At 42.5% G+C, this 12,311-nt stretch overlaps 1 protein-coding gene across 1 annotated transcript in view; it reads right to left on the reverse strand.

Moving 5' to 3' along the window:
* The window catches only part of grin2aa (glutamate receptor, ionotropic, N-methyl D-aspartate 2A, a), a 135,613-nt gene that overhangs the window by 19,538 nt on the left and 103,764 nt on the right, over positions 1-12,311 (reverse strand). Inside the window, exons 5-9 of the mRNA XM_070847268.1 lie at positions 9,656-9,858; positions 5,944-6,115; positions 4,496-4,649; positions 3,305-3,430; positions 2,908-3,137 (exon numbers count right to left, since the gene is read on the reverse strand). Coding sequence (XP_070703369.1) covers positions 2,908-3,137; positions 3,305-3,430; positions 4,496-4,649; positions 5,944-6,115; positions 9,656-9,858 — 885 coding nt within the window. The remainder of the gene's footprint in view (positions 1-2,907; positions 3,138-3,304; positions 3,431-4,495; positions 4,650-5,943; positions 6,116-9,655; positions 9,859-12,311) is intronic.

A 12,311-nucleotide genomic window follows, 5' to 3' on the forward strand; every position in this document is an offset into this window, starting at 1 on the left:
CAAATAAGCCAGTGCTGTAAAGACAAATCCCTGATGGCTGTACAGCCTAAACCGCCACAGACCTGTTAAATGTCTGCTACCCTCTTGAGCATGAGATAGTTTGCTTGGGCGACAGTTACCAGCAGCTCAATAAACATCCATCATCCCCTCTTCATAAAAGATTTTTTTAAAAAAGCAAAAACAGCTCTTCCTGTCATCACTGCAGAGATGGATGAGCAAATATCACAGATTTACCAATTCTACAGGCAAAGTAAAACAAAAGTGCTTATATTATCAGTCCTCTAACCACTTCAGATGGCAGTACACTTGCCGAAGGAGGCTGAGCATCCTCTGTGTTGTACATCTCCATACAGACAGGGGCACACAAAGCTGTCGTGTTTCCATTTGCAGAGATTGCAGATTGCAGAGATGCAGAGATTTCTAGGGGGGTCCCTGTTCCTAGCTTGCACAGGCAACTACCGAAATGTATCATGCATTAATCAAACTTTGGAATGTTTGTCCAATGAAATGACTTAATGAGATATGAAAAGGTTGCTCAGCCTGACGCAGGACCTCCGAATCGCCTCCTACATCACAGATTTTGTTGTCAATTCGAATATGCACTGTATTGGGCTGCAATGCTGGTGGTTCCCCGCTTCTCCAATACACATGCCGAAGTATCCTAAAGCAAGACACTGAACTCCGCTTTGCTTCCCATGTATGTGAAAAATGTAGCTGATGATATTAAAGTTGCTTTGGACAGTATATATAACACCAATGGAAAGGTCATTTTGTTCTGTGTGTCTGCTGTGTGTGTAAGTAGGCAAGTGTTTTCGAACATGTAAGTCAGAAGACCTTGATACGCTGATATGCTCTATGGCCTTTTTGCTGTGACTTCGTTTTAAAGTCTTTCTGCCCCCTACTGGTCTGCAGTTTTCTGGAAAACTTACAGACAGACATCTCAATGGGGAATTTTCTTTCTTTGCCGCTCAAAGATGGCTCGTTGTCCAGCCTCACTCAGCATTTAGCCTTTTTGTCTGATTCCTTTCTGATTCCTGATTCCTCTTTCCTGACCATCTCTGTCTATCCGGATCTTGTTTACTCTGTCCCTCCTCGTGCCATTCCTTTCTCCCTACCTCAGCCATCAACCTGGCCCATATCTGTCCGCCTGTTGTCTTGTACCACTTTACCCCTTATTCCCCCCATTTTCTCCTTCTGTGTGTTGTCAAAACCCACTCTATCAGTCTCCAATGCTGTCTCCTTGGAAGCATCTCCCCATACATCTCTCTCTCTCTCTCTCTCTGGATTCTTATTCATACCGAAGCACCAGAATGCTGTTTCTTAGACAGGCTAACGATAAGTTTAGCAAGAAAACCACATTTTGCAAACATTTTAAGAAAATGTCAAAATGTGAAATATTTCACCTCAAATGAAAAATGTCTTGTTAGTACCACATTTAATACCAAACACAAGTCCATTGTAGATCTAAGGTAGTGTTTCCTGTTCTGAAGGCCCACTGCCCTGCCAGTTTTAGATCTGTTCCTGCTCCAACACTGATTTAAAGTAATGGTTCGTTATCAGGCCTCTATAAAGCTTAATGACAGTTTGAATCGGGTGTGTTGGAGCTGGGAATCATTTGGGCCCTCAGGACCAGGATTGGGAAACACTGATGCAAGGAATTAATTATTTTCAATGAATTTAAACATATTTTAATACATTTTCTGCACCAGGTGTTACCGGCATAACTGTAAGTATGTTTAGAGGGCACTTGAATTATTTAATTAAATATCAGATAGTAATGGATGCCATACAGCACACAGCACAAATCCATCACTGTATCTTCTTAGTTTATAGAATGACAACTAAAAAGCAGCACCAAAAAAACATATTCTATGGCTCACTTTGTTACTTCTAGACTAAAAACTACGCATAAAAAGTTCTATTTATTGGTGTAAACCTTGATGTTTGGGCACATAAATGTTGATGGATTCCTCCACCATGTGACCCCCTATGGGTACTGGTGGAATTTGCAACAAAAACATGTATTAAAGGCAGGATGTGCAAGGTATTCTAGGAACAGCCCGAAATCAAATCAAACGCTGTGACACAGACCTGCGCACACTCTGCCTGTGAACTCATTGCGCTAGACTGACTTACAGCTAAAGCTAGCGAGCTAGTTGCACAAGAACGGCAGAGGAAGTGCAGCCAAAATTAGAGCCGCAGTTAACCAGCATGAAGAACACACCCACTGGGTCGAAGAGTGAGAGGGGGCTGCATCTCTCAATTCTGTGCTGCTGTTTAGTGAGCTAACCATGCATCCATGGAGTAAATCTGTTATCACAAAGCATCGTCTCTGAGCCGAGTGAGCAGTAACACTGAGGTAGAGGTAAAAATTTGTTTGGCTATTTTGCTTGCGTTTCTAAGATTCTATGATCTATGCATTTAACAGTGTTGTTTAATTGTCAGACTGAAAAGCTGAGAGAGGTTGTCAGTCGGCGTTATAGACTGAATGAGAAACCCTGCCGCAGAGCTGTTGCAGCAGAGGCCGGTGCTCTCATCACTATCCTGGACTCGTTCTCCAGCAGTAATATTAGACAGCGCAGCAGTGTGTGTGTGTGTGTGTGTGTGTGGAGGAGGAAAGCCTGAAGGGAGGGTACGGGATATTTTCAGTAGGATACTTTCAAAATCTAGCTACTCCTGCTAACTTTAATAATGTTACAGACCCTGCCTTTAACTGTGTATAACTTTATCTTTTGATAGTTTTCTACCCTCTCTGAATTTTGAAAACAGGAGCACTACAGAATCTTATGTCTATATATAAAGTTGACACATTTGGGTGTGCTACTTCTTAAATAGCTAACTACTTATCTGACAAACAAAGCACCCTTCAGCCAGTCAAAACTACCTCTCCCATTTGTTGTCCTTTACCTTGTTGTCAGAAAGGCCGGTGACTTGGTCGACAAACTCCTCCTGGATCATGAAGGCAGCCAGGTTGGCAGTGTAGGAGGCCAGGAAGATGACAGCGAAGAAGGCCCACACAGACACTATGAACTTACTCGTGGTTCCTTTTGGGTTTTGCACTGGCACAGAGTTGTTGAAGACCAGACCCCAGAGCAGCCACACGGCCTTGCCCATGGTGAAGGAAGGTCCATGGGGGTCTGAAAGAGAGGACAGACGGGGGAGAGAGAGAGATGGTTTAGAGGAAGATGAGAACACACAAATCATTGATAAGTATACTCTCTCATGAGACATAATAACATCAGGATGGACAGTGTTTGCAGTGTAAGATGCATGGCTCATGTCAGTGGTCTTGGGCAATGCTTACCTTTGCCCTGCGCCAGGTTTCTGTTAAAGCCAAGAGGACTGATGTACTCAAACATGAAGACAGCCATTGCAGTCACCAGTAGGAGCATCACAAACATCATCACCCACACTGATGCACTGAATGGCTCTGAGAGAGAGGAAGAAACAAAATAAGAGGGCAAAGATTAAATATTAACACGAGTTAGGTGACATTTTCAAATCTGAAACTTCACTTTTTAAAAAAATTCTGTCTTTCCATTAACCGAATGAATGAATCACACGTACGCACACACATGCATACATATGGAGTAAAGAACTAGATACGGGAACAGGAACAAGCCCTTTTTCCTGCATGTTCAGAACCCCTACATATCCCCACAACACCACACACACAAACACACACTCTTGCATATACACAGGCAAACCTCCTATTTGACAGTGTGAGGAGGCGTACAGTATAGGAAGCCCTGGTGTCAGCACTCCTGTCCTCCCTCTGAGCTCACAACACTACCGCAGAGATTAAACCCTGCTCTAATGTATGGGAGAGCACTGCTGGCACAGGGCCGTGCAATGTGTGTGTGTGTGTGTGTGCAAGTATGTGTGTGTGTGTCCTGGCAAGCAGCCATTATGGGGTTTTCCTACTAAGCCCTTATAATTGCCACTTTCACAGCACTAACTGCATGCTGCATACATGTCAGCGTGTGTACCTGTGTGTCTTGTGTGCCTGTGTGTACTGGCATGCGTTTCTCTCTTCACGTTTATGCAATCTTGCTGGCTGTTTGTGCTTGTGCCTGTGTGTGTGTGTGTGTGTGCGCGCCTTTGAGTCCTTCGTGTATATGTGGAACTTTGATGCTGACGCTGAAACACCCCACATCAAATGAACGTGACTAAGCAGCTATAACAGGGATATCCATAGTCACTCAGGTTAAAATCCCTTTCAGGTGAGTGAGAGTCATTGTTGCGGGAAGCAGGAGTTGAACTAAGTCCCTCCGATGAAAGAGCAAGTATTGACAGCTGTGTAACAGGACTAAATTGTGTTGTCAGCTCTGTATCTCAGGGAACACACACACACACACACACACACACACACACACACGGCCAAAACAAATACCGTTCTACACTCACACAAACTGAAAAAGCAAACAAGACAGATCTTCTTCTCCATTTCTCCTGAGTCCAGAGACAAAGGCGACAGTTAGGCGGTGATAGTTACCAAGAAAGGCTGACGGGGAAACGGTTCCGTTGCTACGGGAGACCATGACGCTGATCCCGGTTTCCACGAACGGGACGGAGAAATCGATGACCTCAGAACGCTCCTCATTGATCGTCAGAGATCCGACGGCCATGACGGCTTTCTTATAGACCACCTTTGGAGGGCGGAGGAGAGGGGAGGGACGCAGGGTTGAAGAGAGGGAGGACGGGTGGATGGATGAGGAGGGTGAGTGATTAGGGATGAAGGAAGAGAGGGGGGAGAGGAGGGAGAAAGTAAGAGATGGATGCAACGGAGGAGGAGAAAGACAAGGAGGGAAAAGAGAGGGGGAGAGAAGGACAAGAAATGTTTCATTATATCATTCAATCACTGTGGCATTCACATATTTGAAACATTCAGTGTAATCAATATGCCATTAAAGATACGACTATATCAAGAACAAACACTCTCATTGTAAAGTTTCTTCACATCCAAGTTCAGTCTTCAGTTACATGATACACACTGCCGCCAGATATACACAGAGCCTGGTGCTGATCCACACACATTAGCTATATTCCCTAAGAACTACAGAATAAATTGTGATATCACGGAGATTAAATGAAAAATACCATGTTTACTTATTTTCTTCAGTAGTCTACTAACTATCTGTAGTCTCTGCAAATGATTATCGCCTTTCAAGATAATTCTCTAAAGACCAAACCAAAATATATCCAAAGAACTGTCTAATCTGTATCGGAGTATGGATTTTATTGACTGCACATCAGTAAAGATTTTAATTTCACACCGAATCTCGATCAGCACAAGCAATACGCAAGTAGGGGTCACTGCTAAATGAGATGAATGCCAGATGAATAAAGTCTGCCATAAAAAAAATACGGACAGCAATAAAGTTTACAGTCTTAAAATGAACTCTGGGACTATACCTTCAAGTTGAAGCTGGTAATTAAAGATATGCAAAGTAGTTTTCTGCAGGAGTAGCTGAGATTTGTTTACGTTCAGAGCGTTTACAGTTGGTGCCAAAGCCTCATAGCTGAATTTTTTTTATCTTTTTTTTTTTTCACCCTGTGAAACTTTTGCAAAGTCAACACTTAAAGCTTCTTTTGGAACATAAGAAGCATCTGTAATTTCCCCTCAGCCTTGGCTTGGATTACTCATTTCAAATGTAATACAAACTAAAAGTGGAGAACGATCAATACTCTCAAACACCATTCACAACATGCTCCTGTACTTTCGAAAGTATAATATACTAGGCTGCTGTTTGCTCGTATTGTGTCACATTCAAGGCTATTGGTAAAAAAAAAAAAAAAAAGCAGTCAAAGTGGTTTGATATGATGAATTACATTAATCACCACAAAACGTTTGGCCATGTGCATTACCTACTTAATACATGTGTCATAAAAATAAAGTGAGTTTAAAACACACACACACACACACTTAGGGGTTCATCTTACCTCTCCCACCATCCCATTCCAGACATTGTTGATCTTCTTGCCATGCTTGCCATTGGTTACCAGGTACAGGTCATAGGTGAACTTTACATACTTTGCAATCTTCTTCAGAATATCGATGCAGAAGCCTTTGCAGCACTTCTTGATGTATGTCCCACCAGCCTCTGTTGTGTTGCTGAAGAGACACAAACAAAATGCACACATCGTGAGCTGATGGTTCTGCACAGCAGCCGATTCAGCCAATTATCAACTGCGGTGTCAGTGACAGAAAAAGAGAGAAATTATACAGAATAGAAGATTTTATACAGTCTTAACACTGAGGGTGCTCAATTCCACATGTCAAAAAAAGACTGTCCACGGTAATCCAGGTAGATGTTTGCTTATTGAGTTCAACTTTTATTTTCACCTTAATAAATACTGTATGTCTGAAGCGATTTCTCTTTGCGGTAAAAACAAACAAAACTCAGTTTGTTTCTCTTTCCACTCTACTTGTTAAATTTATATGAACGCACCAATGAACAAATATCACCCTGGGACTTTTTCACCTGTAAGTTCAGGTTGTTCTATTCAGAAATGACATGAGAAGACTTGAAAAATATGCTCCTTCTCTCCCTCTGACTCGCTCTCTCTCTAGAGAAGGAGGTTTATGACGGCGCTGCATCTGCAAGCCTCGTACCATCTGGGTATATGAATTTGAGAGCAGGAGAGTTCAGACGCTGTTCACGCTGACACTCACTCACACGCGCACACAAGAATGCACATCAACTTTCAGCCACCTGGGACTCTCATTTAACTTTTAGATGTGTGCTAATTAGGAGAAGATAACCTCGTCCTTTAGTTTAAAAACAACCAGGACACAAACTTGATGGAAAGAGAGGGATAAAAAAAAAAAAAAAAGCCTCCTCACACCTGGCCGTGACTCTGGATTTACCTTCAGAGCTGAAACTCTGTCACTTTGGAGAAAATTCTGTAGCAGTTGAAAAAACTTTAGCCAATTCTTGTGCTCCCAAGTGCAAACTCCTGTGTTACCATCACTAGTCGCAATCGATCTGTCAAATGAATGTCACCCCAAGTGGAATTCTTTCCCGTGTTCAAAGGAATTTATTTTTTATGGTCTAAAGGTTTCACACAAGAGAGAAAAGGTTCATTTGAAAAAGCCATTCGCTGATCTGTCAGCAGTTGCAAGTGACTTTTTGTTAAATGTTGCACAATAAACCAGAGTGATTTCCTTTAGATATAAACTCTATAGGAGCCATTAGAGCTAATTTGGAATTAAATAAAGACGCTAATTTACATCTAAATGTATATTAGTTATATTGCTACATGCTTTAACAAAATTAATTAGTTGAGAAGCAACATGGGATTTGTTTCCTCATCAATCCTAAATAAAGACTGCTGAAGCTGGCAGTTTAGCATATAGCTGCAATGGTGATGAGTGTAACAGTTATAGTAATAAATCCAATAAGACACAGTAGAATGGGTGAATGAACAAAGGGACATGCAGAGATGCTGTATACATGTCATATGTAAATGGTAAATGGTCTGTATTTGCACAGCGCCTTTCTGGTCATTTCGACTACTCAAAGCGCTTTTACATCACATCCTCGTTCACCCATTCACACATCATTCATACAGGAGGAATCTAAGCTGGAGGAGACTTTTCTTTCACACACATTCACACGCTGGAGCTGTGCCTCAGGAGCAAGTTGGGCTTCAGTGTTTTGTCCAAGGACACTTCGACATGCTGACTTTTAAAGTTGAGTGCTTATAAGCTTCAATAAGTCCTAAGTTAAATCACCAGTTTTCAACAGAGAAAAAAAGGAGGATAAAAGACTCATGAGGCATTATGCATTGAGCTCATCCTAGGAAGACCCATGAATTCTGGTTAATATGGAATTTCTATTCTATATATTTGTTTGTTGTGTTGAAATGATAACAACAACCTATAGTCATACTACTGTAATGTAACTACATGATAAAGTAGTGCAGGGTATGAGAAAGACTCATGCAGAGAATGGGATCTGTGATAATAATAACAGAAACAAGGACAACTAAGTCATGTTTCTGGCAGGTAAAGCTGGTGGGGGCAGTGACAGTGCAAAGCATATAGGCCAGAACCGTAATAGCTGCATTCACGAACACAGTGTACCCATTTAGGCAGGCCATAGTACAGTTCAGGCTCTGAGAGCATGTGATGTTATGGAGGCTGTTTGTGAAGTTGCCAGGCCAACTTGATATAGAAACACTACAGGGCCCGAGGGGTCTCCAGAGAGGGCAGTGTGGGTATGTGTGTGATCGTGTGTGTTAGTGTGGGTATGGCTTGTTCTTAGGCCCAGCCGGAAAGAGTGAATTTGTGGCTCTGCATGCATGGATAGTCCTTCATCCCCCGATCCAAACCCTCCATCATTCCTCTGCCTCTTTCCTTCCCTCCATCTATCCCTCTTTCTCCAAATGGACACTACGGATGCTTGAGTGGGAATTGCACTGTGGGAGGAACGCACTCGAACGCATTGGCCTGTGAGTGAGTGGACATGTGGCAACAGAGATTGTATATGAATGTGTATATGTGTGTGTTTATGTTCCTCCTTCGAGACGCTTTATCCTCCGCCCTACTTCACTGTGTCTCTGGATGGAAATCTCTGTTAGCCTCTTCCCTGGGACCCTATTACCGCTTAATCAGCTCTGTTTGCGTGCGTGCGTGTGTCTGCGTGGAAGTTATAGACAGTATGAAATGTTGCTGTCTGCATGCATGCACGTATGCAGTGGTAAGAGTGGCACAAAAAGTGCAATGTATATGCCAGCTCATAATGTGTGTCCATGAGTGTGTGTATTCCAGTGGAGAGAAATGATATTAAATTATCTGCAAACCAATTACATGCTTTGATTCAGCAGCGCTCAAGCCACTCAGTGACACACACACACACACACACACACACACACACACACACAGAAACAAACATCCCTGAGTTACTATCACGGTGTGTGTGTACTTCAGAAACATAATATAGCAAAGGGCTAGCAGTATTTGGGCGTTAGAGAGAAAATTGGTGAGGAGGGAAGTAAACTGCTGACTTCAGCAATCGCCTCCATTTTCAGGGGGAGGCAAGAAGCTGCTGCATAGATCGCACACTGCACCTCTTCCCATGCTCAGAGAAGAAGAGAGGCGAGCAAGCGAGAGAGAGAGAGAGAAAGAGTGCACAGTGACAGTGCTGAAGAAAATGGAAGCTAATGATGCCACTTTTACCACCTTTTGATTACAAAAACACTGATATAAAATGGAACTTAACTTAATTTTCTGTAATCTGTAGTCCCATGTGTTTACGTCTATGAGTCAATTATTAGACTCTGTCGCATAGAAATTGCAGTATATTTCAGTCAGTGTGATTGTGTTGGGCAGTAACTGCAGTCTTGAACCCTTAATACTGTATATTAAGATTTGTGGACACTTCATGTCCATATTATAGAAGCAGTCAATCACTTATTTCATCACATTACATTAAATGTTGTGGAGTGCATGGCTGTTTAGCATTGTGAATGGATAGTACGGGGGGGTGGAGCCATATTGTAACTACTAAAAACACTGGATAGTGATTAAAAAGAATATAATTTCAAAAGTGATAAAATATCTCTGTGGCTTTTCCTGTTAAGCCACATATTCATGTTGTTCCTGTTATGTTGCTGTTTTGTTAGCTAGACAGACAGACGCATGACTTACTCTTTGATATGCTTCCTGCAGGGCACAGAGTTCCTCATGCAGGTACCAGTGAGCCTTTCTACGTCCTCCACAATAACAAAAGGTTTCTCCTCTAAAGTGACGATGGACAGGTGGTTGTCGTCAAGCTCGGCATCACCGAAAGAGTTGAAGCGCGGCCACACCGGGTACTTAAGTGTCAGGCTGCGGTTGTCCAGTTTCCCCATCTGGAAGGAAGGAGAGGAGGATAACAAAGATAAATGAGTTAAGCTCTACAAGATTGTTAAGTCATTAACAAGCCTTCAATAAACAGTTTAGGCATCTACAGAAGGTGTGGATCTCATCCAATACTTTATAATGAGTGAGCAGGTTGGGGGTCAGCATCTACCTGAAGAAACTTGCTGTAACAGTAGCACTGGCTGTTGTTGGGTTTAGACCCATGATTCACATTTAAGACAGTGTCTCTAGCTACTCGGCAAGGCTGTTGCCCTCGGGTCTAATGGTTATAAGCAAAAAAGGAAGTGGAAGTGGTGGGAAAATTGTCCAGTGATCATAACATTGCAAGAAATCCATTTTGAGAAACGCAGTGTGTTACTTTTCTTTACCTGGTAATTTCCTAACTGCTGTCATCTGTTGCCTAATGACTCAAAGCAGACAGGAAGTGGAGAGGATTACAAATGTAGACACAAATTTCCACTTAATGTTACAAACAGCATGATGCTTTTTTTTTTCTTTTTTTTTTTTTTAGCACAAAAACATACAAATCAGTACACATGTTCACAGACCTTAATAAATGCCGGTATGACTGTGGGTACAACATAGCAGATTAAAAGCATGATGTGTAAGGATACATGACAAAATGCACAGAGGGATATACAGCATGTATGAACACAGACATATATGGGAAAGAGAAATGGCTGAATGATAGCATTGTGACTCTGTTAATAATTCAGAAAGTTTTCAGAACAGTGATGTCACAGATTCCCCTATGGATGCTCTTTACCCACCCACACCTGTCATCAAATGTATGTGTCTGAGCATGTGAAAGTGTGTGTGTGTGTGTGTGTGTGTGTGTGTGTGCACATACAACGTTTACCCATGTTTTTGTCAGACAGGGGAGGCAGAGAGAAAGAGAGAGAGACAACAGCAGGGAGTAAGGCTTTGCTCAACTCTCAATTATTAATGTTACAGGAGCCAGAAAACTGCAAAACCTCGCTCTCACTCCTTCCCTCCATTTCAAAAGTCTTTCTTCTCTTCTCTCTTTCTCTCTCCTGGCCTCACACAACTACACTGCTGTAGTGTGGACAGAAATATCTGACTTTACAGCTGAAGGTTTTTTTTTCTGCATCGCACACTTAACACAGGCAATGGCATAAATGTGTGCATGTTTGAGCCAGCAGCAACTGGAGACAGGCTGAGATACGGAACATGTTTGTTTTGTCTGTGAGAACAAAATAAAGTCTTTAGAAAACAATAAACACACACTATGCACATTAATTCATATTTAGACTTGCATACTGCGCATAATGTAGCCAAATCTAATTCAATCTGTCACCCGTTTGACCCTGGAGTCATATAGGACAGCGGTTGTTACCGTACCCCCATACACCATATGTGCGCACACACACTCACACTCACACACACACACACATGTTGTCGTTTCACCCGCATGCCTGGCTAAGTCATTAACAGGCAAGCAGAGAGGAGGAAGTAAAATTAGCATTTTAATTGTTTTGCTTTGAGTGGTTTTCTATCCTCTGACAGGGATTAGAGTCTTTTCTCCGCTCTTAGTCGGCACCACTGTCAACAGCTCACTCTGCTGTCGGCTACATCTCTAAGAGTGTGTGTGTAGGTGTTTGCGTTGGGGTGGGGTGGGGTGGGGTGGGAGAGGGGGGACACGGGGTGGGGGCAGGATGGTATGCTGAGGTGGCATGTGTGTGATTCCTTGAGTGTCACCTTCGCTCTCCAGGGAACGGCCGCATTTCTCTATCTGTCTTACCCCAGCTGTTATGCATTTCACAAGTGAGTGGGTGCGTGCATGTGCCTATGCACACACATATATGTGTGTGTGTGTGTGTGTGTGTGTGTGTGTGTGTGTTTATTACAGGAGTGGGGAGGTATAGTAGGAATTTGGACTGATAACGTAAAAGCGAGGGGGGGATTTGCGCATAATTAGTAAGATAGGACTTGTGTTACAGGATGAAGGGAATCCAGGGAAAAACAACGATGAATCAGAGAGGAATAGAAAAGAGTGTGGCCTCGAAACATTTGGACCGTCCTGCAAAAGCAATCTCGACTCATTTTCTGGTCCTAGTAAGGCCCTTAAGCAGCAGTTACAAGCTGCGTGTGCTATGCTGATGTACATATGCCACAGGTGTGTTAAAGATGTAATAGAATTTTCCTTGTTAGGAGTTTTTTCCCCCTTTTCCTACCATTTTTCTTATTAATCTTTTCTTCCTGTGGGTCACATATGGTGCAAAGAGCACAGGCCGTACTGACGGCCCATTCTACAATTATCTAATTTGTTTGGTTTTACTACTTGTTGCACCTTCATGTATCAATATACACAGCACTGCAGTGTACACATGATAAAGTCTGCTTGACCCATTCAATCATTAATATAAGCTTTTGAGGATTGGCCTTGATTTGGTTGGATGAATCAATAAACTCCAAGGGGAAA

Source organism: Pempheris klunzingeri, chromosome 17 (assembly GCF_042242105.1).
Source record: "Pempheris klunzingeri isolate RE-2024b chromosome 17, fPemKlu1.hap1, whole genome shotgun sequence".
NCBI lineage: Eukaryota > Metazoa > Chordata > Actinopteri > Acropomatiformes > Pempheridae > Pempheris > Pempheris klunzingeri.